This window comes from Lissotriton vulgaris, chromosome 2_1 (genome assembly GCF_964263255.1).
Source record: "Lissotriton vulgaris chromosome 2_1, aLisVul1.2, whole genome shotgun sequence".
Lineage (NCBI taxonomy): Eukaryota > Metazoa > Chordata > Amphibia > Caudata > Salamandridae > Lissotriton > Lissotriton vulgaris.
In genome coordinates this window covers 1705620415-1705645813 of record NC_141687.1, presented here as the reverse complement: position 1 = coordinate 1705645813, position 25399 = coordinate 1705620415, and the positions used below count along the sequence as shown (strand labels likewise).

General features: G+C 44.1%; 1 protein-coding gene and 1 pseudogene across 2 annotated transcripts in view; one reads left to right on the top strand and one right to left on the bottom strand.

Moving 5' to 3' along the window:
- Positions 1 to 2445: 2445 nt before the first annotated feature.
- LOC147733142 (coiled-coil domain-containing protein 43 pseudogene) lies at positions 2446 to 3030 on the bottom strand (annotated as a pseudogene).
- Positions 3031 to 14866: 11836 nt separating this feature from the next.
- MACO1 (macoilin 1) overlaps positions 14867 to 25399 on the top strand; it is a 328965-nt gene continuing 318432 nt past the window's right edge. The window contains exon 1 of one of the 2 annotated variants that reach the window (XM_086957686.1): positions 14867 to 15122. In XM_086957686.1, coding sequence (XP_086813812.1) covers positions 15043 to 15122 — 80 coding nt within the window. In that variant the 5' untranslated portion in view covers positions 14867 to 15042. The remainder of the gene's footprint in view (positions 15123 to 25399) is intronic. The other variant, XM_086957687.1, reaches the window with a different exon arrangement.

Sequence of the window (25399 nt, the reverse complement as noted above, 5' to 3'; positions counted from 1 at the left end):
CATGATTCCCAGTCGGGCTTTAGGCCCGGCTTTAGTACTGAGTCTGCACTCTTGGAGGTGTCGGAGGCTATTCCGGAGTGCGTGGATGCGGGCGAGGAGGCCATGTTGGTCCTCCTCGACCTATACGCGGCGTTCGATACTGTCTCACATGACATCCTGCTGGACCGCCTTCGTGATATTGGCATTAGGGGGACACCTTTGGCGTGGGTGAGATCCTTTCTAAGAGACAGATCCCAGCAGATATTCCTTCGGCCTTATGCTTCTGCTGAGAAACCTTTGCTATGTGGCGTTCCACAGGGCTCTGCACTCAGCCCCCTGTTTTTCAATGTTTACCTTGCTCGCCTGGCGGAAGTGGTTGAATCCTGGGGGGTCAGAGTGATCTCTTATGCTGACGACACTCAGCTTGTGTTTTCATTTAGAGATCACTCTGAAGGCAATTTGTCCAATTTTCAACAATGCCTGGTTAACATCTCCTCCTGCATGACTACTAACAATCTGAAACTTAATGCGGATAAGACGGAGGTCTTATTATTTAATCAAAAAACTCCTCCCCCGGCCAAATTGTGGTGGGCTGCTGAATTAGACCCCGCCCCAGTTCCAGTCTCATCCGCATGGAACTTGGGTTTTCAATTTGATAATGTCTTGTCCTGTAGGACCCAAATTAATAAAGTTTCAGCAGCATGTTTTGGTAAACTACGCATGATTAAAAAAATCTTTCCTTTTCTTCCGCTTGACTCACGAAGGACTGTGGTTCATGCATTAATCACGTCCCATTTGGATTATGCGAACAGTCTGTATGTAGGAGCCCCAGCCTACCTGATTAAACGGTTACAGACTGTACAGAACGCCGCAGCCAGGCTGACCTGTAACATCCCGTATCGCCATTCCATTACCCGGTATTTGGCCAAACTACACTGGCTGCTGGTGCCCTATCGTGTACAATTCAAAGCATTGGTCATTGCGTTCAGGGCACTTAACGGTCTAGGCCCTGCTTATCTGAGACATAGGCTGAAACCTGTTCAGTCGGTTCGTGTCCTCAGATCAAATCATCTCCGCCTCCTACACGCCCCCCATTTTCGCCATTCCAGAACGGGAGGTCATGCATTTGCTGTGGTCACTGCAAAACTCTGGAACCATCTCCCTTTGGACCTTAGGTTCATTACATCAGAATCACTATTCCGGAGTAGACTTAAAACCTGGTTGTTCACGAATGTCTAGACCCAGCTGTTCCCGTTTTGGATGATTGCTGTCCGCAGCGCCGGGACACCCCCTTTGGGGGTAGCCGTGCGCTTTATAAACGTCAAAAATAAATAAATTAAATAAATAAATAAGGCACTCTGGTCGTCACTGTTTTAAGCTTGCAACACAGTACGTAGGACACGGGTTAAGAAACCCAGCCTCCACCACTCTTGGACCCTCCTGCCCCTTGTTGCCACCTCCTTTGCTATGCCTTAAGTATTAAGTCTCTGCACTTGACTGTGGTCCTCCTACAGTGTATTCTCATCATAGTCCAAGCACATATAATCCATCATTTCATCTGACCTTGCCCACTCTGTGTGGTGGTACCGCCACCACATATTGCACATTATACAACACCTTGAGTGTACCCGCCCTAAAAACGTCTCCACTGGCCATTGTATATGCAGACCTTTGACCAACTTTTTCATCCATTCTTGCATCCTGAGATGTAACCTCCTACCTCTGTTCTTCACCTCCTACTTTTCCCTTTTAAATATTCAAATCTTCTTGGAAAGACCTTACCAACCCTTACCATAGAAAAAGTAACAAGTTTCTGAAATCACTTTATATGTGAGCTCTGTATGCCATCCTAATACCCTGTATTCCAATAACATACTTTGTACCATTATGTAATGCGAGACCCCCCAGGATATAGCGGCAAGGATTAGCAAATTTAGCAGCACAAAAATGGAAATTTAGCGGCACAAATATGGAAATTTAGCGGCAATTTTGCGGCATTTTATTTGGCCATTTTTCCTACTACAAACACAGATATCTTAGTTTTTTTAGTTATTTAACAACAGGAAGCTATGTATATTTGGTTTATTTACAATGTAGACACTTTTTTTCCCACGAAAAGCAAAAGACTGCCCGTCAGCAGCCCAGGGCAGCAAAACAGCATTACAGGCGTCCCGCGTTGCGTGAGGCAAGGCGGTTGTTTATATTGCGGTGTCAGCGCCTCCCCAATGCAGCAGCTGTGCCCAATTCAGGGGTGGTGCACCCTGGGACCACAAGTCCCATCAGGGCTCAAAAGGTTTTCAGGTCCGTGCTTGAATTATCAACTAGTCCAGATTTTCACTTTGCATGTTGGGATTTTTAGCTCTGAACTTATAATAGGGTAAACGAACTACAAGTTCCAAAACCCAAAGAAAAAGCTTGCTGTGTATGACTCACTCACCTATGGACTTGTAAACTAGAGAGCTCTGCTCACACCCCATTTTTAAAGAGAGATTTTTCCAAAGAGATGGCCACAGTGGCAGCTTCTCCTTTCTCTTCATCCGCTTCATCCTCTTCATCAGTTATGTTGGCGTACTGTGCCAAGACAGCAGCCTTCCTATGTTTATCTTCCTCTGAAATTTCCTTCGGTTTCACTACAATCTGGGCCTGCTTCTTCATCATGCTTGCAATCGCTTTGATCTCATCTTCTTTCTTCTCCTGAGATTGTGATGATTTTTCAGCTTCACACCATTTTGTGAAAAATTCTGGACAAACATCGTCTAAGGAAACTTCCTCCAAGAAGGCACCCAGAACGCTCTGCAATGCATCCAGCCTGTCCTCGTCGCTCTCTTCTCCTCCCGTCAGCAGGCCCTGAATATAGGCCGTGTACACAGCGCTATCTATCTCTAGCGCATCTAGCCTCTGTCCCAGCCACTCCTGGAAGCCAGACGACTCCATTCCACACTGGGACAGTGCTCTGACTGCCGGCCAGCCTCGCCGCCTTTGCAGTGGATGACCTGTTGACAGCCACTGGAGCTGTATTACGCACTGAGCTGTACGAAGCCTATGCGGCATGCTCCTCTAGTCTACAGGGCACAACAGGAAAGATCCTGTGGGATGTAAGTAGCCGTGAGTCGGGGGATTTTGTGAGCTGCAAGATCATGAGAGCTGTGGGTTGGTAGGAACTGCATGCTGTGTGAGATCAATGATGTTGAGCTGTAGGAAGCTGCGAACTACAGGATGCCTGGATTGCTGTGAGGTGCTGTGGGTGTTTGCATTTGGTGAGCAGTAGCGTGCTGTGGATTGCATGTTCTGTCAGCTGTGGGATTCCGAGAGCTGTGTCTGCCGGCGCTCAGAGGGCTTTGAGCAGGCGGATGCTGCGAGCTGCAGCATGTTGACGTTCTGAGCAGCAGGATCAGATGTCAGTATCTCTGTCCTTCCGTATGATCTTCCCTCTCCCCGGGCTGACACGAAATCACTTCAGATAACTCTCAAGACACCAAAGAGCAGGAGATGAGAGACACCCCACCTCCCCTCCCGGGCTGCGACACCCTGCCTCTCCCTCCGCTCAGGCATGTATCTGATGCACACAGGGTCAAGGGCGAGGTGCACCGCCCCCTCCAACAGCGAATTGTTAGTTTTCTCCAGCCGAGCAAAATTAATCTGAGGGAATGATCGGCCACAGCGGCGCCCCTCACTGCTCTGTCTTTCTGACAGCTGAACCCCCTATCACCGTCTGTATCCTCAAACTCTGTCATAGATAACTCTGTCCACCACACATCCCTGCACTGCATCACACCCCAGGATGTAGCAGCATGCATTATCTTTTGTAAAAATGCTGCAATTTCTACAAAAGTGCCGATTTTGCAGGCACTTTTGTAAAAATCGCAGCATTTTTACAAAAGTGCTGATTTCGCTGCAAACCATGAAATCGCGAAATCCTGGAGGGTCTGGCTTGAGTTGCAGTGTTCTATCTTGTCTGGCTTTGTGGGTCATGACAATCAAAGGTAACATATTCCTTTATATCCTAAATAAAGCAATTGACACAATGCATAGTGACACTGTATTTATTGTATTTATTTTTCGAATATTTTCAAAACAATATACACTCAAGTACAAAATATTGTTGCTTCATTTCCAAGATAAATATTTAATACATTTCATAGGAAGCACCACATATGCCGATATTACAGTAACAAAGTTGTAAAAATATTTTCACTGTATCACAAATATTTTCTGTTACCAGAAGTTTTTGAAATAGTTACAATGTATCCAAAAATGTTTTATGAGAGCACCTCAAACACTGATATTACAGTAAACAAGTTTCTAAAATAGTTTCAAGGTATCACAAAATATTTCATGTGAGCACCACAAACGCCGATATTACAGTAAAGAACTTGAGAAAATAGTTGCAGTGTAGCTTAAAATATTGAACGTGAGGACCACAAACACTAACAACAAACAGTAAACAAGTTGTGAAAATAGTTTCGAAGTATCAGAATAACTCATTTGACTTCACTAGAACATGTTTCTTTACTATTGACAGATCTTACATCTTACAGATTGAAAAGCATTTCTTCTTTGCATGTAGTGCTGTAGATTTAGATGATTTCCATAGTCCTGCCATCTCGTGTTGTGTTGGGATGTTTGAACGTTGTTTTTCTTTGAAGAAGTTTATTTCTTTATCAGTGTAGAACAAGCTCACATCTATTTTGGATGTACATTGTTTACATGTTATAGAAACCAACATCATCAACTATCCATTGTTGCATTTTTAGTGAACAAAAATAGAAATCATACAAATGTATACTCAACACTATTGCTTCCAGGCGTCCTTTCACTGGTTTCTTCCAAACAGCCATAACTTTTTTCATGGGTTTCAATGCATAATCTTTCAGGTTTGAAAATGGATTTTTAAAAGAAGATTTGAGCAGGTTGACAACTTGGAGCAAGAAATAAAGTCTCCTCTTCTGTTTGAAAAAGATGGAAGACGCCTTGGCCACCACCAAGAAAACGCCTGATAACAGTGCTGCCTTTTTTTTTATAAAATCAGAACTTTTTCAATGTATGTGACTGGGGGTGTGTGTGTGTGTGTGTGTTAAAATGGAAACATGTTTGTAAGTTTCATTACAATACATGCAGACAAAATAGATACAAATTACATCTAAAATACGTTCTCTCGATAACCTCAGAAAGATTGCACGCTCCCCTGAAGACTACAATACGTTCAGCTGTCTACACTATCAACTTTCAAAGCTACTTTATGTGCCTACCATGATGAGATTTAAAAGAGTTGAGCAAGTTGACACTTCCCGTCGATTAACAACTTTGAAGAAGAATTAAAGTGGCTTTCTTAAGCTTTTCATTCTACACGAATGCTACATAAGGTAAAAAGGATGACTCTGGAGAGAGAGCTTGAGCAACGTCTAACACATCCAAGAAGGATGCAGAAGCGCAAATTACCAACTCACCGACTCTGGATGTAGTTAGAAAAAATGACAACACAGGGCTCTTACGAGGCCCTTTAATTGGAATGAGCAAGTTGACAATTCATGTTGCATAACAAGTTTGAAGAAACTTGCTTACTAGACAGTGTAGGCCTTGTGCATAGGCGAGTTGGGACATGGCAAGGACAACAATATTGCGTGGTGCACAGCAGGGCGCTGCCTGACTTAATGTCTTACAAACAGCATCTCACCCATCCCACTACTTCCTTCACAAAGTCCCAGCCTTGATGTGATAGAACTATTTTTGGACTTCCATGGCATAAGTACTTTTGCAACAGTCTTGAAGCAACCTTGGCTGCAGCCTTTGATTTCATAGGAAATGCATCAAACCATTTAGAAAAATAATCTGTTGCAGTTTTCATGATCACATATTATACTCTAACAGATACCTTAGGAGAAAATGGTAACTGTTCTTTGTCTGACAAATACTGGTGTTCATTGGATACACAGATGAAATTATGCTGCCTTTTTTTAAAAAGTGAAATCTTTTCAAATGATATTTTTGGAAAGTTAAAGTATTTTCAATATTAATCAGTCAGTTTTGAAAGTTGTTTTAGAAAAATAAGACTGGTTGTAAGACTTTGAAGTGCCTAAATGTTTTTTAAGTCTCTCTTTTTTTATATGACTTTGTTTTGCAATGTATCAAGAGCAGACAACTGTAGAATAACATTTTGACTCGCAAATACCACAAATCTAATTTCTTTGCAAAAGGTTTTAATATCTGAAAAAATCATAAAAAAGACAGGCTCTTTCCAGGCCCTGTAATTGGAATGAGCAAGTTGACATTTCCTGTCGCTTAACTTGGAAGGAGAATTAAAGTGGCTCTGTATATGGAAGAAGATTTGAGCAAGTTGCAACAAGAAGTACAGTATACAACATCCAACGAAGGCAGCATACGCGCAAATCACCCACTCCCGACTTGGCAGACGTAGTTACCAAAAACAACTACACTGGGCTCTATCGAGGCCCTGTGATTGGAATCACCCACTCCCGACCCGGGGACGTAGTTTCATTAAAATACATACAAAATATGTACTCTAGATAACCTTGTGACGATCGCAGGTCCCCCTTAAAAAGATGATATGTTCAGGTCTCTCCACTATCAACTTTCGATGCTACTTTCTGTGACTACCATGGTGAAATATGAAACAAGATTTGAGCAACTTGACAACCTGGACCACGAAATAAAGTCCATCCAAATGAGTGAGTGTTGGATGTGTTAATGAGTGTTGTCTGTTTTTTTTTTAGGGAAAGGTTACCTCCAATTTACTAAAAAGTCTTCATAGGTCCGAATGTTGCTACTCAGTGAATCAAGAACTATTATTGTCTTGGTTAAAGGTTTCAAAATCGGGAAAAAAACATTTTAGAAATAAGATCTTTTGTATGGAGAGTTTACATTTTATGGTAGAGATGTCTGCTCTAGATAGATTTGAGCAAGTTAACAACTTGGATCAAGAACAAGAAAGAAAGTATCCTGTACCGTTTGTTAAAGATGGAAGACGCCCTGGCCATCACCAACACAACACCAGCATAACTGTGCTGCCTTTACTAAAATAAGAACTTTTTAAATGTAGGTGAGTGGGGGTGTGTGTGTGTGTGTTAAAATGGAAAAATGTTTGTAATAGTTTCATTAAAACACATACAGACAAAATACATGCAAAATACTTCAAAACCACATACTCTACATAACCTCTGGACGATCGCATGTCACCCTGAAGACGACGAAACGTTCAGATGTCTCCACTATCAACTTTCGATGCTACTTTCTGTGACTACCATTTAAATAAACCAGTGAAGTTGAAAGCTTTCTTTCCAAATCCGACTACACCGGCGGAAAAAGAATATTTGAAAGAAGATTTGAGCAACTTGTACCAAAAAATACACTCTACCACATCCAACGAAGGCAGCAAACGCACAAATTACCCATTCACCGACTCAGGGACGTAGTTACAATAAATGACACAGGGCTCTTACGAGACCTGCGGGTGCAGTTTGCGGAATGGAAGTAGTCATCAGGGTGTGACGCATTACTGTTCTGCCTTCCTCAATAAAGAAGGACGTGAATGGCAGCTGCACACTGGGATACTGCGGAGCAGAGTGGGGAACCCGACTTGTTGGAGAGAGGTGCACAGGCACAGTGGCACTCAAAGCCTACCACTGAAAAGACATTGGCGATCGGTCTGACCAGCCTGAAACACTCTTGCATATCGAGCATGAGTAAGTCTGGTGATCACCCCAAAACTAATATAAGTGGCATGTTTGAGGTCAGACACCTTACAGAAGCTACGGGCAAAATATTCTTAGCCAAGAAAGTCAGCAAGTGCGGAAATTACCCACTGCATTCAGCCGGGGTAGTAGTTACAAAAAAAGGCTCTATAAAGGGCCTGTACTTTGAATTAGAATATGACATAGATGAATAATTAATAACCACAGCCAAGAAAAGAGACAGGTATGTGTGTGGATGATGTGTGGAAGATGAATAATTGAAAAATAACAAAGTTAGCAGACGCGAAAACTACCCACTGCCTTGTCAGGGAAGTGGGTGTTTGGATTCCCAGTCCATTACACAGACTGGGAGTCGGATTCCAAAGTGGGAGCCTGAGAAACAGCTACCACATCTGAGGAAGCAAGCAAGTGAACAAAGAACACACTCCGGACACTGGGTGGTAGGGATGAAAAATAACAATACCGGGCCCTTTTAGGGCCTGTGCTTTGAATTAGAATAATACTTGGCAAAGACAGACAAGAAATGCAGCAGGTAGGTGTGTTTGATTGAGTGGATGCAGAATAAGGTGAAAAGTAACAAAGGCAGCAGACGCGCAGAGTATCCACTGCCTTAGCTGGGGTAGTAGAAACCAAAAAAGCTCTATAAAGTGGCTGCACTTTGAATTAGAATATGAAATAGAAGAATAATTGATAACCACGGCCAAGGAAGGCAGCAAGTAGGTGTGTGTATGTGTGTATGATGTGTGGATGGTGTGGAAGATGAATAAGGTAAAAAATAACAAAGTTAGCAGACGCCAAAACTACCAAGTGCCTTGTCAGGGAAGTGGGTGTTTGGATTCCCAGTCCATTACACAGACTGGGAGTCGGATTCCGCAGTGGGAGCCTGAAAACCGGCTACCACATCTAAGGTAGCAAGCAAGTGCACACAGAACACACTCCCGACACTGGGAGGTAGGGATGAAAAATAACAATACCTGGCCCTTTCAGGGCCTGTACTTTGAATTAGAATAATACTTGGCAAAGACAGACAAGAAATGCAGCAGGTAGGTGTGTTTGATTGAGTGGATGCAGAATAAGGTGAAAAGTAACAAAGGCAGCAGACGCGCAGAGTACCCACTGCCTTAGCCGGGGTAGTAGAAACCAAAAAAGCTCTATAAAGGGCCTGCACTTTGAATTAGAATATGAAATAGAAGAATAATTGATAACCACAGCCCAGAAAGGCAGCAAGTGCGCAAATCACCCACTGCCATTCATGGGTAGTAGTTACCAAAAAGGCTCAATAAAGGGCCAATACTTTGAATTAGAATTTGAAATACAAGAAGAATACTTGGCAACAACAGCCAAGAAAGGACACAAGTGCGCAAATTACCCACCGCCATTCATGGGTAGTAGTTACCTAAAAGGCTCAGTAATGGGCCTCCACTTTGAATTAGAAATACAAGAAGAATACTTGGCAACCACAGCCTAGAAAGGACGCAAGTGCAGAAATTACCCACTGCCTTTCATGGGTAGTAGTTACCAAAAAGGCTCAATAAACAGCCTGCACTTTGAATTAGAATTTGAAATACATGAAGAATACTTGGCAACCACAGTCAAGAAAGGACGCAAGTGCTCAAATTATCCACTGCCATTTATGGGTAGTAGTTACCAAAAAGGCTCAATAAAGAGTCTGCACTTTGAATTAGAATTTGAAATACAAGAAGAATACTTGGCAACCACAGCCAAGAAAGGACACAAGTGCGCAAATTACCCACTGTCATGTCAATGTGAGCTGAAATAGTGTTGGGTTGAGGCATTATCATCCTGGGAGATTTCTTCCTCTCTCACCGCCTGTGCATACTCTTGTGGAGTGGTTCGCCTTGACACATTTAGAGCACTGGGCGGGACACTTGGCTGGTGTGTGTGCTTCTAGACAGCAGTTTCTGCATTGTGCTGTTGTGTCAGGTTGCGCCTGTGCCTGTTGTCAAGCTGATGCTATTTCCCCTTATCCAGTCTACTACCTCTTCCTTAACGCGTACTAAAGCAGTATAGATTAGCAGCACACATGTGGAGAGCTCATGAGATCTGGCCAGTATTAGTTTGTCTTCTAGCTTTATCCCAAGCTGAGGCAGTATTAGGAGTCTAATCACCGAAGATGTGCATCCCTGGATGATCTGGCCTCTGACTTTATATTGATTGTCATCTGTACGCACACTGGCCATTTCTCTAACGCGGGTGTAGAATCCACTGATTGCTTCACCTTTCTTCTGGTGGGTCGGTTGCCGTTCAAGACAGCTATGGCAGAGTCCTAGGCATGGTTACACATGGTCCCGGCAGGTTCTCAACAACTTGTAATCTTCCTCACTTGCAACGTGTAACAGAAGCGATATTTTTACTGTTCCATCCTTCTATCTTGTGACATGGAAGTCATTATGGAGGCTTCCGACTCATGTTTTCCAATAAGGACCTGCCATAGCTGGATCCACTAAATGAGGTCAATACTGTAAGGTGTCTCATGGTGACGCACCTTGGATTGAGGGAAACAGAGAACTAAGCAAGTGCACGACACTCAGTAGTGCAGTAGGGCCAACTGGCCTTGAGCGACCACTACCCTTTTATTAATCACCTAGGGCCACGCCTGGCTCAAGCCCGTGAGTGCAACATTTCAAGCTCACGCCGGGTGGTTAGCTGGACCGCTAACTCATTACATCCCATCTCAACTCAGTCTCTTTTTCTTTTCTTCGTGGGCTGGTTGGTGGCTTGGCACCTGGCAGACAAAGTCCTTTAGGCGGGAGCTTGGGCAGGATTTTTTCGGAAACCATACCTGGGATGTTGACCTCAACCATAGGGTTGAATCTCTGACCTTGAGGATGTCGTACAGATTCCCTGGTTGACATCGGCACCTGGGGCGACTACCCTGTGGAGTGCCCAGACAGTCCCTCTCATCATCCTGCCCGCTTTCTTCCCTCACGGGCCGTCTCTCCCGCATGTTGTTCAAGGTGCCTCCTCTACTCTTTTGAACCATGAGATGCTCCTTGGCACCGACTCTCCTTTCTTTGCCACAGTGACCATGGTCCCCTTGACCCCAGTCACTGTCCAGTGGCCTGGTTCATAGGGAGTCTGGAACTTTCCCCCTGGTCTCCGGTCCTTGATTATCACCTGGTCCCTTGGCCGTAGATCAGAGGGCTTGGTTCTTCTCCTGACCTCTCTCTACGTTCCAGGGTGTCGTCCTCATTGTAGTGCGGCAGGGCCCATCCGGGACAGACAGGAATGATGTCTTGGCGCGGACGGTTGAACATTAGCGCCCAAGGAGCCTGGCGAGTGGCGCTGTGTGGCGTACTTCTGTACTCTCTGAGGAACAGTTGGAGGTGGCGCTCAGGGTTTGTCTCTTCAGCCACTACAATGCACAAGACCATGTTAAGGGTCCACATGAACCTCTCAATTTCTCCATTGGCCTGTGGCCATTGAGGGATAATTTGGCAGTGTTGCCCCCATGAAGTTGCATGAAGTCACAGAACTTCCCTCCTTGGAATGGGGATCCGTTGTCGCTCTTGATCTCTTACAGACCCCTGAACATTGCGAAAGTCTTCTCCAACACCGGGAGAATGCGGTGGAGCTGAAGACCTCTACTATCAGGTACTTGGAGTAGCTGTCCCTAATGACTAAGGTCATCATGCCATCAGGGAAGCTCCCGAAGTTGATGCTCACTCTCTCCCACTGAGCCTTCCCGTGCTGTATGTTCTTTTCCTCCTTTATTTCTTTTTTTCCCAAAACGGCTCCAATGCCGCGTGTGGGGGAGTGGGGCTGGCCACGTGTTCGCTGCTTGGGGCGGGTCAGCAGCGCATCGTGTGCGGGCCAGTCTTCTGTGCAGTGCAGGAGGCCGCGCTCTTAACAACTTCTGTATGTTGTCACCTTGTGCAAGCACCTCCGTGGGCTGGCAGCGGCAGATGAGGTTGGGGAATGCGGATGGCGCTTCACCCCCTCCCGGCAGACAGGTGGTGGCCGCGACAGGAGGCGTGTTGCTGGCTCCTCTGCATTTGTGCCAGAGCATGGGCTTGGCTCCTCGCTCTTCGCCATTGTAAGGTGCCTCATGGTGACGCACCTTGGATTGAGGGAAACAGGGAACTAAGCAGGCACCCGACACTCAGAAGTGCAGTTGGGCGAACTTGCCTCGAGCAACCATTCCCCTTTTATTAATCACCTTGGGCCATGCCTGGCCCAAGCTCATGGGTACGACATATCCGGCTCACGCCGGGTGGTTAGCTGTACCGCTAACTTATTACAAATGCCGTCATGAAAGCACGTGGCGTCTTCTCACCACACAAGGAAGTCATGTACAGCAGCCCTCGTGGTTGGACTTGTATAACCTGTGGATCAGTGGCCATGCCAGGTTCCATCTGTTAACACCAATGCGTTTCTGGTGCAACATGGCACAATTACAGCAGAGCACCTAGTGAAGAGTCCTTGCTGGTGCTTCAGGGGACAATACAGTTATCTAGTATTTTAAAGGGTCCCCCATGCATTTTAAAGTGATTAGTGGATGTGGTGCTGGTCACACAGGCTGCACTCTAGACTTAGCGGGACGTTCTGCGCTGTCCCAGCGTTTGCATTCACTTCAGCAGTTGTAGATGTAGCGGTCTAGTTGCTCATCCCTTAGGGATGAGGCCCCGGAAGCAAATAGAAAAAATCACCCTGCCAAGGACTATGAATGGTGGTCCCAAATGGGATCCAGTTTTGATTAGGGGGGAGCAATATCCAACGAATACCGAGGGCCAAGAAAGCGAATGGACCACAGTTAAATCATTCTTTATAGAATATATATATTTTTTATTTTATTTTATTTGGTGCAATTAGTCATATTAGCAAGGTAATCAGAAAATAGTAAGTACAAAAATTCATAAAATCATCACGCGTGATGCACCTCTGAGAAGCATACACACTGAGTGCCAGTACTGGGCCTAGCTTCAAAAACATAACAATAGAAATGTTTCTGATGCTACGTCCTGCTGGCAGACAGCATCCATACTGCTCAGAGGTGAGTGGCACTGGCAAGGCCTAGCTTCAGAAACATTTCTATCTACATGTTATTATGACATCCCTTTATTAATATAATAACTGCACTTTCACAATTCCTTTTTTAACTTTCTTGCTTCTCCAAATTTGCTTGAAAATGCACCATTTACCCACTCTTTTTTCAAAATGTTCTGATGTTCGGGCTCGTTCGCTCGCCAGGGTGCACTCTGACACTTGTTTACGCCTCACCACTTTCAAATGTCACCAGCCACCACTGCCTGTGATCCATTTTGTGTTAAGTCTGATCCGTTTCGCGTTTCGCGTTATTCAGGTCTTTCGACCTCTTACCAAAGTTGAAATGTCGGCATGTATGCGTGTCTGTCATATCTTACTGCACGTGCTGGCTGTATGTATTTGGTCCCCGATCGCTGAGCGGTTGTATGTTATTACAACGAATTCCGTTGCAACGCATGCCTTTACCACGCATGCGTTACAACGGAATGCTATTTCAGCGTAGAACCTTTTCCTCTCTTTGTTCGTGGTGACGTCGTACGTCGTTAAGAGGAAGCGGAAGTTTCTTTCCGTTTCCTCAAACGACGCTGAGTGACTTTAGGTGAGTTTCTTTTTGGGGGGGGGGGGGGAGACCCCCCCAAGCCCCCTTTTTAATGTTAGCCTTTACTACACATGCCTTTACTACGTACCTCGTAGTAAAGGTATGCGTGGTAAAGGCTTTCGTGGTAACCACGCATGCGTTGTAATGCATGCGTGGTTAAGGTTTTCGTGGAAACGGCTTCGTTGTAGAGGCTGTTTCCCTCGCTGAGCCTGCCACTTAGACCCTGGAGAACCCTCACAGTAACGTACGCTGCGCTTACAGGCGGCAAGGAGGGGCTCTGCTGTGAAAAATGAAGCAGCCAACCAAACCTCTGGCCTGTGGAGTCTGCGCGTGCAGGACTGTTATTCGCCTCCCTTAAATGTTAGGCTGGGTGAAGGCAGCCGGGCAGATGAATATGGACAGGCTGCAGTGGCACAGTGATGCAATACAAGATGTACCTGCAGCTTGCGCTGATCTTCGTCGCTCCTGTAACCAGACCGGCCGAAAAGACACAGAAATCACAGGCACACACTTCACACACACACAGAAGACCCCGAGCGGTCCTGGTCCCCTTTATTTACCCATTCGGCTGCGCCCAGCAGCCATCGGGTGCGTGCAAAATGAGTTTCCCCCATAGGGCAGCAAGGTGGCTCTCTACAAATATGGTATGACAGTCCCGAAACAAAGATGTTTACACAAGTTACTTGAGCCCCGTTATTGCCAAAGGAACGATTGCCATATTTCCAGTTGGTAGAACGCTCTTCAAGCAGAATCGTTATTGCCTTGGTCTCCAGCTCTGATAGCAATTTGTGCTGTCTCTGATGGCAGAAGACCCGCCCAACACACCGTCCCAATGAACTACGGAAGAACACGACCTACAGGTAAAGCAAATATCCAGGCCCGCCCTGAATCTCAACAAGGAGGAGTACAATTGGCTTAAACGCTACCAGTCAATTGTCCTATCACTTATTCGAATGTCCTCCCCAACTTTAACGGAAAAGGAAGGATGATAGTGGCGGCCATATTGAAACGTTTTTAGCTTTGCGTTTTATTTAAATACGTTGCGTAAATAAAAAAGGCAGGGATTCAGTGGATGGGAATAGTTTAGATTAACTTTATTATATATATTTCCGGACAATAACAATTTCATGTATTAAAAGAAAAACATGTATATAGTAAATAGCAGCCTGCCAAAGTATATATTATTCGATGAGGAATGTTACAAGAGTACGATTCGTTTGTTTAGGCTAATTGAAAAGTACGTGGAAGAAATATTTTGCTATTAAATCTACAGCTATTTAAGATTGTGATATGCGCAGGCGCCCGTCTGTCATTGTTCAAAGTGAGACGTCAACTAGTCTCTTTTTTATACTTGCGGCTTTGGCTACCGGGCTTCCACTCTATGTCATTTTCTATGTCTATGAATCGGAGGCTTCTGAAGGAACTGCAGATCTGGTCCTTCTTCTACTTCTATGTTTCACTTCTCATTCCCCTTGCAGAGATGATTGGCAGCTAGGTTTCTACACCAGTTGGATAGCCACGCTGTCATTTGTTGTGCCCCCTTCCTCCGCGGCTGCTGATTGGTCAGCACGGCGATCAATCATAATGTTGGCTGGGGTTTACGCGTAGCATGTAGAGGCTGCACTAGAGGATGAGGGAGGGTCCTATATATTTATTTCTTTGTTTCAAACAGTAAATAAAATCTCCTTTTCGGTCCATGTGACTCGCGCCCGGTGCAGGCAGCGCGCGAGGGCAGCCCCGGGCGGGAGGATGAAGCGGCGGAACGCGGACTGCAGCAAACTCCGGAGGCCTTTGAAACGAAGCCGAATCACGGAGGGAATCTACGGCAGGTAATGGGGGCGCAACCCGGCGGGGGCGGGGGATGTGTGTCTCTTTGCAATTCAGCTTGGACGGGTTTGGGAATGAGGCAGTGCAGGCCTGGCGGGGACCCTGCTAAGCAGTCAGGTTATGCCTCTTCTTAGATTGCCCACCAGGGTAGTACTGACTGCTACCATCCCTGAAAGACAAGCTGCAGACTGCATCCCGACAGCAGTAAACTGCAGATGTCACCATCCTTAAGGCATGAAGTGCACTGACAGCTCTTGCCCCACATTGCCGCAGGCTGTCAAATTCACGAGGGCACGCAGTGCACTGCCAACACTCGCTCCATAATGGCGCCACCCTCGTATCATTCATTGAAAACTGGTTTCATTCTTCTAGAAATCAGTACTCGCAGTGTACATCCTATATAAGTCACATACTGTTGACTGTATGGACTGCAGAACGCTATCACACTTGAGAAACACTTACTGCAGACCGTTGTCATCCAGCGGAGAGACGGTACAGATTGACATAATTGTAACTGCCTGGGGTAGACTTCCACCACCCCATAAGTATTTACTGTGTAGCGAGAGCACCCTGAAAACACTTAAGGCATATGGTTTCTCCCTAAGAAGACTTGCTGGAGACTGATGTATAACAGCTTTGAGTGGGGACTGTCAAAAAAATAGCAATACCTCATTATGTGACTGCCGAGTGCAACCACCTTAAGAGGACCAGTTGTAAACTGCTAATGTTGTGACAGCTTTCTGTGCAGATTGTCACCGGGCATTCAGTACTTCGTACAGACTGTCTCCAACCTTTCATCTCACAGTACAGTCACTCAGCATACTGACATCACCAAACGAAAGCTCGTGCTCTGATGACAGTATTCTGATCATCCTAATATCACTCAGAGCAGTTGGTCCCCATGCTGGCACCACAGATTGCGTTCTGTTTATTATCTCCGTGACTTGGTTATCGCAAGACTGACATCTCTTAGTTCAGACAACCATGATGTGAGTGTGCACTGATCAACCCTATCCAGACAGCAATCTCTGTAAGCTGTCACTCACCTGACAGAACTAGGTACGTATTGCCATCACCATGCTTGCACACGGTGCAGAATTTTACCACCTTGACGGTACACTATGAAGACTGTGTTCACCCTAAGTAAATGTGTTGACTATCACCATCGTCTGTGCATTCGCTAGTGTTATTTGTACAGTACTTAACTACCTGTTGCTCTTTTGAAATCTGGGCGCCCTTTTTCGTTCTGGGATTCCAGTTGACTAAAGTATCAGAGTGATCTGTTTTCATTTTATTATGTTTTTTTTCACATTTAGATTGCGTCAAGCCAAGGTTAGTTTAGTTTACTGTTTATTCTGATAGTCTATATTGGAACATGGCAGTCTAATAAGTTATGGATCTGTGTGGAGCATTATGCACGCAGAAGTGTTTATATCTGCTTTGGTGTCATTACTTAGCTTCAGGTAGCTTTCATGTTTTCAAGGCATCTTTGCCCCTTATGTGGATGTGGCGCAATGGCATATGCAATATTAACGTCTTTCTGGATGTTTATTGGTGAAAATATATGAATGGGTTGTTGAAGACTTATCCAGCTGCATGGCTTGGAGTGACGTGTGAATGACTGTGCCAGGAGTTGTCTGCTATTATCTTTTGGGTCAATGCTGTTCACTTTTCTAAACTGTCTTCTTGACCTAGGGACGGGATGTTGCACAAATGCACTTGTCCTGTAAGACAATACACCTGTCCCTTGTACAGGAAGGAGATGGAAGTGAACAGGAAGCAGTAGTTCCAAGGTTGTGGTCGGGGCCACTGGAAGTACGTGATTGTGCGGTTGTTGCGTTCTTTCCATAAGTATACATTTGTTGCATTTGCCACGTAATCCATTATCTGCTGCATAATCTGCAAAGGATGACTGGTCACCTTTCTGTTGCTTATTGCTATAGTTGGGTGTTCAACAGGTACTAATGAGGTGCAACCAATGCCCAGACAGTGTTAACAGGTGTAAAAATCACAAAATATTGAAGTAATGTGGTCACAAAATGTGACACATTATGCCGCATAATTTACTCTACCCTGCCGCATAGCATGGCCCTCCTCTGCCACATAATTCCTGTGGGATTGGTTGTAATACATTGTGCGCCCACAACTAACAGGTTTAAGGGTATTCACCACCTCCCCTCTAGTTTCTGTACACACTGAAAAGGTTGAAAATTGACTCCAGGATAGGGAAGCAGGAGGTGTCAGAATAGTGAATTTGCCCTCCCTCACAGATGTTCACATCAGCAAATGTGCACATGTGTATTTGCTCATTCGAAAATGGAAATCTCAAAAGTTTGTTTGGAATATGGCTTTAGGGACTGCCTCTGTAAATTCTTCTGAATTCCTGAAAGTTGTAAATCTGCAAATATGCAATGATATGAACTTTCTCGTGCACTTTTGTGATTTTTTTTTTTTGTTGTTTTCAATTTTTTTTAATTCTTTTTATTTTTTTTAAAGAATCAGGACCTTCATTTATTTTTCTGCTGCCTATAATGGTTTTACACTGATTCTCCATTAATTCATCTTTTTTTATATTGGCATGTTTCAAACATGTTTTACTAAATGATGCCTCAGATAAATTGCATTTAAGGTTGCACATTTGTTTAGGAAATATATATATTTTTTCAAGTTATTTTGTGTACATATTATTTAGAAAATAATCATCTATTTTCCTTATATGTGCATTTTGCAGGGTAGTAGGAAGCATGTTTAAAAATGGCCTCATTTGTTATATTTTGTAAACGTGTACACATTTTTATACTGGAACGACTGTCAATAATGCACGCTGTGCTCAAGATTCACTGCATTTCCTTAGAGTGCTGATTCCAGTAGTAAAGACTTTAGTATCAATGAATCATATATACAATTTTGAACAACTCCTACATATCGATTTACATTTTGCTCTTAGTGGCAAACAAATCTCTTTCACAGATCCGTAATGTAAACTGGCATCTAAAGGGTGTGTGCTGGGCCTACTTGTCAAGTGGACAAAATAAACATGAAAACTTAGTTGTCAATGGGTGACCATCACTTTATATTGATATACTAAAAGTGGTGCCATTGATTTGTCAGCTAAATGGTTTAATGCTGGGATGTGTGCATAATGGTGGCAGAGTTGTATCTAATGGGTCCTGTTGGCATAGTGCGAAATATTTATCTAAATGTGCTGCTGTGTTGACAAATGCTTAGTACAGGTTATTGTGGGTATAAGACATTTTTTCATGGTTCCAGCCTAACAACTCATTCCATAATGACTGTTCTCACTGTGGACTGCCACCATATTCCTCTTGGCACATCCTGTCACTATCCTGCCAGCCTTCCGTGAAGGCCGCCGCCTTACTGTCAACACAGACTGTATACTGATAGAATCCTCCCACCAATAAGTTCAGGCTTCTATTCCAAGGGTGTTCAATACACTGGCACCAGTCTGAGCATACTCACTGCAGATTGTCCCCTGTTCTGATGATATTTACCTCATGCTGACTTAGTCTTGACTTTATTCACTGTAAACTGTAACCCCCATCCTTATAACCCTAAAGACAGACTGACACCACCCTAAGTTCTCTCTGCAAATGGCCGCCTTGATTGTTAATAATGCAGATTTTCATCCCAAAGCTTTTAGTGTTAAAGCTCTGTGCAGACTTTACAATCCTTAACTACACTGTGTAAGCTATCACCATCCTGGCGCCACTGTTGGCGATCTTTCACCATACTAACAGAGCTGACTTTAGGTTTATATACACTAATAAGTGACTGACAGAGTTTTAGGCAGACACATGTTCTTTCTACCAAATATACCCACAAAACATAAGAGTGCAAGGGCTTATAACCGGGGGAATACCTTTTTATGGACTCACCTACTACTTCACAGATATAGTACTATATTAGAAGACACCTCACTCACAATTGATAGTGGCATACTTCCTCATAGGGGCCTTCCCCTCACTTGGGTAGGTAGATACCACGCAATAGGGCTCAAACACTAGTTAGGAGCATGCTGTAACATTTTTCTCATGGACAAGTGCTATGTTTTTCTAAAAATTACTAGATATTTGGAGGGTTCCATGACATGGTTAAAAAGTAACACATTAGGATGTATTATGAAGAACCGTCCAATCAGTGATCCAAATTGCCTAGTTGTTTTAGCTGATTCCAACTAGCTCGAATGGGTCTCCAGCTTTCTTCAGGGCCAATAAATCCCCTGCCTGTATCGTCCTAAACTATGGAAAAAATACAATTAAAAGTAGAGGTGTAAAGCTATCATACCTGTGTGTTGCTGCAAAAACAATGTTTGGGCTTTTGTTCCTATTTCATCAGTAAAAATTGATTGCGGATTTCCATGTAGTCAAACTTTCCTAAAGGGTACAATCATGCTCCTTGCACCTAGTTGTTCTCGCCTCCACTGCGCTGGACTGCACATCAGAAAGGAGAACAACTAGATTCAGGAAGCAGCACCTATATTCATAAAAAACTAAAACGCTAGATCGCTTATTCAGAAGAAATGCTTTTTTAACAAACTCCCAACTAGTGGTTGATTCCTTTCGGGTTGTATCTACCTACATGAATGAGGGGTAGGCACCTATGATGAAGCATGCCTCTATCATTTGTGGATGAGGTGTCTTCTAACATGTTATTTATATTTGTGAAGTTGTAGGCAAGTCCATAATAATGTATCCCCTGGTCAGAAGCCTCACACCCTTTTGTGTTAGTCATGGTAGGTTTATGCCAACTTGGCAGCATTTTGTGCATATTGTCACCATCCTAGCAGCCGTGTATGCTATTTGGCATCTCCTTGACAACAGACACTGCAGTCTGCCACCATCCTGACCGAATTATCACCTTTCCTGTCCTATCAGTACCAACTAAGTTGCCACCATCGAAACAGTGCATGTCCACCGTCCTCACTCTGTCAGCAGTCAATGCTGACTGTCACCACCTTGACAGCACAGACTGCAGGTTGATGCCATCTTAGTAGGACTCCATGTCAAGACTGCATCCTTTTGAACACCACTGCAGGCTTTCTGTATTGTCTCCTCCCGAATGGCACCATTGGTACAAACCCCATATCCATTGTCATATTTCTGTGTATGTATCTTCTTCATCCCCAAACAAAGCTTAAAGGCAACAATTCTCTTCTTCTGGTTAAGAAGTGAGTGGGCAACCAGGGTGTTCTGCAACAACTGAAAGCTGAGTTTCGAAAAAGTATACAGATAGTTAAGGAATCCTTTCTATTTCACTTGCTTGGAGAGAACCAAGTGACCACAAATAAATATCTATTTGTGGTTTATCGATTTGAATCAAGCGTTCAAATCTTAATCCATCTGTGATAAAGCAAATACTTAGTAGACATGGTTGTGATGACTCCTTACTGGCTTCTATAGCATGGCTCTCAGCACAGAAGATGCAGAGAATCTGTTATAGATCACTGGGTTATTTTACACACATTCTCTTTTAATAGAGACATCCATTAGGGCTGTGGCCTGGCTCCTTTTACTATGTAACCTTACCAGGGCCCCCCACCACAGTTCTTCTACGGGCATCCCCCGTTTCAGCAACCATACCCACAGCAACCGTTCCCATTTTGGGACAATACCCAAATGCAAGGCATGCCACAACAGCCTTTTTTAGGGAGAGGAAGAAGACCAGGCCGAGGAAAAACAAGAGGACAGCAAGTACAATGGGCACAACCTCTGGAAACCACCAGAACTCACACGAGGAGCCAAGGACCGGTAACAACACCGTCAACCAGCAACATCTAAGCCTGGTGGTGAACCTCTCTGACAAAGTTTTAACACCCATCCAAAATAAAGTTTTGGAAAAAGGCCTAGGTTTCGTCCCCACCACGAATTTGGATAAATTTAAACTGCACTGTGAATTGAAGGAATTCATTCGCAGTATAAAATTACAGGTTTATTTCAAAGATAAACCGCAACCGATTGGAACTGTGAGTGACACGGGACTAAAGAAGAAATCCTCGTTCACCCCCCCTACTAACAGTCTGCCAGTGGAACTACTGGCATTTGAAAAGGCCATCCTAAAGGATGTGACAGATTTAGATACAGGGTCCTTTAAGACATTCCACAACACCAGCAGAGTTGAGAAAGAGGCCATCAACGAACTAGCCAACGACACCAATATTACAATTAAACCCGCCGATAAGGGTGGGGCAATTGTGATTCAGAATTCCACAGACTATGAGGAGGAATGCCTGAGACTTTTAGCTGACCAAAGAAATTATGAGGTTCTTAGGGCAGACCCCACGGAACGCATAAGAATCGAGATTGCCGGAATGGTAGAAGAATGCCTGGTAAATGACTGGCTCACTAAAAAGGAATCGGAGTTTCTGGAAAATAAACATCCCAGGACTCCGTATTTCTACACGATCCCAAAGATCCACAAAAGACTGGATAAACCACCCGGGAGACCAATCGTTTCAGGGATCGGGTCTATACTGGAGCCACTTTCCAAGTTTGCAGATGCATTCTTGAGACCAATAGTACAGAGAACAGAGACCTATTTACAGGATACAAAATCAGTATTGTGCCTCATAAAAGACCTAGTCTTTGATCCCTCCACACAAATTCTAATCGGTCTCGACGTGGAGAGCCTATATACCAGCCTCCCCCACAGAGAGACACTACAAATTCTGGAAGATATCCTGTTTGAGAATGAATGGGACTATAAAACACCGAGACATGTGGTTCTGGAATGTTGCCGGCTGGCGCTTACTGAGAATTTCTTCCAGTTCCAACAAACAATATACAAACAAACCCATGGAACGAGCATGGGAAGCACATTCGCGCCGAGTGTGGCGGGACTGTATGTGCATTGGCTGGAGAAGAAGAAAATCCTGAGTACAGATAATCCCTATTCCCACAACATCAAGTTGTGGAGACGTTATATTGATGACGTTTTCCTCATTTGGAATGGGAGTGAGCAAGAGGCAAATACTTTTCTGGACTGGCTTAACCTACGAGATCCTTTCCTAAGGTTCACCTCTACCATGAGTCGTGAACAACTAGACTTTCTGGATTTGAACATTAAGGCTGAAAGAGGCAAACTAACCACCACAACGCACTTTAAGCCTACATCAAGGAACTGCTTACTTAGCTTTGAGAGCTTTCATCCACGCCAGCTCCGGGAAAATCTGCCTTTTGGACAGTTTCTACGACTTAGGAGGAACTGTTCGGAAAAGAGTGATTATGAAGTACAAGCAAAAGAGCTTTGTGAGAAATTACAACAAAGACAGTATCCCAATAGGATAGTTCAAAGAGCAAAGAAAAGAGCATCCAATAATAACAGGGATGCACTGCTGGAAGTAAAACAAAAGGAACCGCCAACAGAAACCTCTGAGAGAAGACCCATCTGCATCACTACCTATACGGTAGCCTCACAACAGGTAACAAAAATTGTAAAGAAACACTGGAAAACATTGAACAGTGGGGGTTTGAACATCACTCAACCTATGTTCAGTCACCGAAAAGGAAAGAACCTAAAAGACCTGATGGTACATACACGTCCAAGGAATGTGGAAGGTCCGATCAGAAGACTGCATCCGCTACCAGTAGGTCATCACCCATGTTCTAACTGTAGTGTTTGCCATCTTACTGAAACTACAAAACAGGTGACATGCAACACAGGCCTTGTGTGGGACCTGAAGAATTTCTCAAACTGTAATACATCAGGGGTCGTATACATGATAACATGCATATGCAATCTGCATTACATAGGAATGACCACCAGAAAGGTCAACACGAGAATGGTGGAACATCGTAGCAATTTCAGATGTAAACACTCTAACACAAAGATGACCACACATTTTTTGGAAATGGCACACACTCCCAACGATTTACAGTGGGTAGTTCTAGAAACCCAACAGCCCCATGTTGACATGGAAAAGAAACTACTGGAAAAAGAACAACGTTGGGTGTTTAGACTCCGTACACATATTGTGGGACTCAACGACGATATCCCTTGGGGCCAGTTCACATGAAGAGTTCTGTTGTTATGAGTGTCTACTCATTGAGAGTGAAACTCATTACACATTATAAAATATCGAACTAACCCTTCTTGAAATACTAAGGATGTCATTATGATTCGTCTCGCAAAATCCATTCATTTGTATGTGATTTGTCATTTGTCTTTATAAGAAATAGGAACAAACAAGTGAAGCCACATAAACTTTTTTCTGTTCCAAAAAACCCCCTGTGAGTGAGGTCAAGGGTAACTTAATCAACTCCTCGAATTCTAGCAACAAATATCCTACAGAAAAGCGAGGAACAACCAACAGGTTTTAAAACTCTATATACTGAAAAAAGCATACATAGCGGATAATACTGATTATACACCCTCTTTGTCCAGCGCTATGCAGACTTAAGATATGATAAAAAATGACCAATTCATATTGATGCCTGATAATAGGTATCATAGTTCGCATATCACCCTAAATTATCCAGTATGTTCTTTCGGTGAACTTATAGCACCTTTTATAACGTTTTCGTTATATATAAACGTAATCTGTACCCTCAAGATGGCCGCCACGAAGTCTAGAGGCGGTAGGCGTTTACGTTCTAGTTCACGCTAAAGGCGTCCACACGTGGAGCGCGAACAGCGTAAGGGCACTCCTTCATATAGAACTCCGCGTCCCCCAGTCCGATAACATCCGGACCGGAGGGACACAAGTAGGTGCCTGATTGCGGGCGGTATCCGGTGCACAAGTAAGTTTGAACGGGGCGATTTGGGGCCCCACGCAAGGTTGTTGCCACCTTTGCCATCCAGAACGGACCTGTGGTTACTTACAAAACCTCGTTTCTCTTCCATTAGAGTTGCTAGGATATCGATACCCCTCCGACTCCATGAGGCCCAGTTAGGTCTCTTGAAAAAGTATGTATGTTTGAGTGTGATTGATGAATGTTTGGGCGTGTCACTGAGTGTGGTGTGTTTTAGAATCACGGTATTATGCACGAAATAAGTCACTTTTTTGTGCATGAGTACAACCACGGTCATTAAGTCCGTTTTCTAGACCACAGGAAATCACCATATTTTCTGATTGCCAACTATGTGTGATAAATTGTTTGGGGGTATTCACCCCATGACTCTTTAAGATGTTTTTTATCTTACAGGAACCACGTGTTTTCTGGAAACAAAATACGTAGGTATTGTATGCATGAACTTAATATAGTTTGCTGCATTTAGAAATTATTTCTGGTAAATCCTAATTGGAAAGTTAAGGAGTGGCGAACACAGGGCTGGTCCCTGTGTAGTCCTGAAGAAGTGCTTGGGGTATGCACGAAACATGTCGACGATAGGAGTTGATAGGAACATCTGAACACATTGAGTTTAGGATAGCCTATCTCCCCACCCCGTTTTTAATATTACCACCTAGAGGCCAGAATAAAGTTTATTGACAACCTACTGGGCAGGTATTTTTAATCTTACAACACATAGTCCACTCCCCACAATAACACATGCACCACACATAGTCCTCAAAAGTGCTCCTACGTAACTCCGCAAGTCGTAGCACGCCCCAGCCCGTAGAGGACTGGGATGGCCCCAATGATGAAGCATGTCACCGTGGGGCAACCCCGGTGAGTGAGGGGACACCTAAAAAAGGAGCAATTCTCCTTTTTTACACACATTAACATATACCACACGGTCAACCCCATTGTGTGCTGACTGTACTATTTTTCTTTGAGCTTGGTTCTTCTGGTATCTGGAAACAGAAACCTTTTTGTTTCCTTTTACTATGAAGCATTTAGCTGAATATGCTCGCCAGTATTCTGCATGGATTGTTCCTGGACGTCTCCTGCAAGGGTAGTATAGATTTCCTAGTGTTGCTGTATTCAGGTGATGAAGTTTGAAGTGCATAAACCCCTACTGGGCTCTACAACCTTCTGTGTATTTTGCAGTTTTTTTCAGTGTAAACAAATCCTTGCTTAACCCCTTCGCTGCTAATGACGGAACGGTTCCGTCATGAGCATCGGTTGAGCTGTGCTCATGACGGAACAGTTCCGTCATGACCACACCCGTTTTCATAAGGGCTCAGCACCGGACGGGAATCTGGATAGCATGCATGGGGTTAAAAGTATTTCCACAGTAAAGCTGATGGTCCTTGGCAGTGGTGCGTTTCATATATATATATATATATATATATATATATATATATATATTTCCTGGCCGCCAGATAAAGTGTCGGGCGAAATTCAGGTGCGGACCTGTTAAAGACTCCTTGTAATCACGG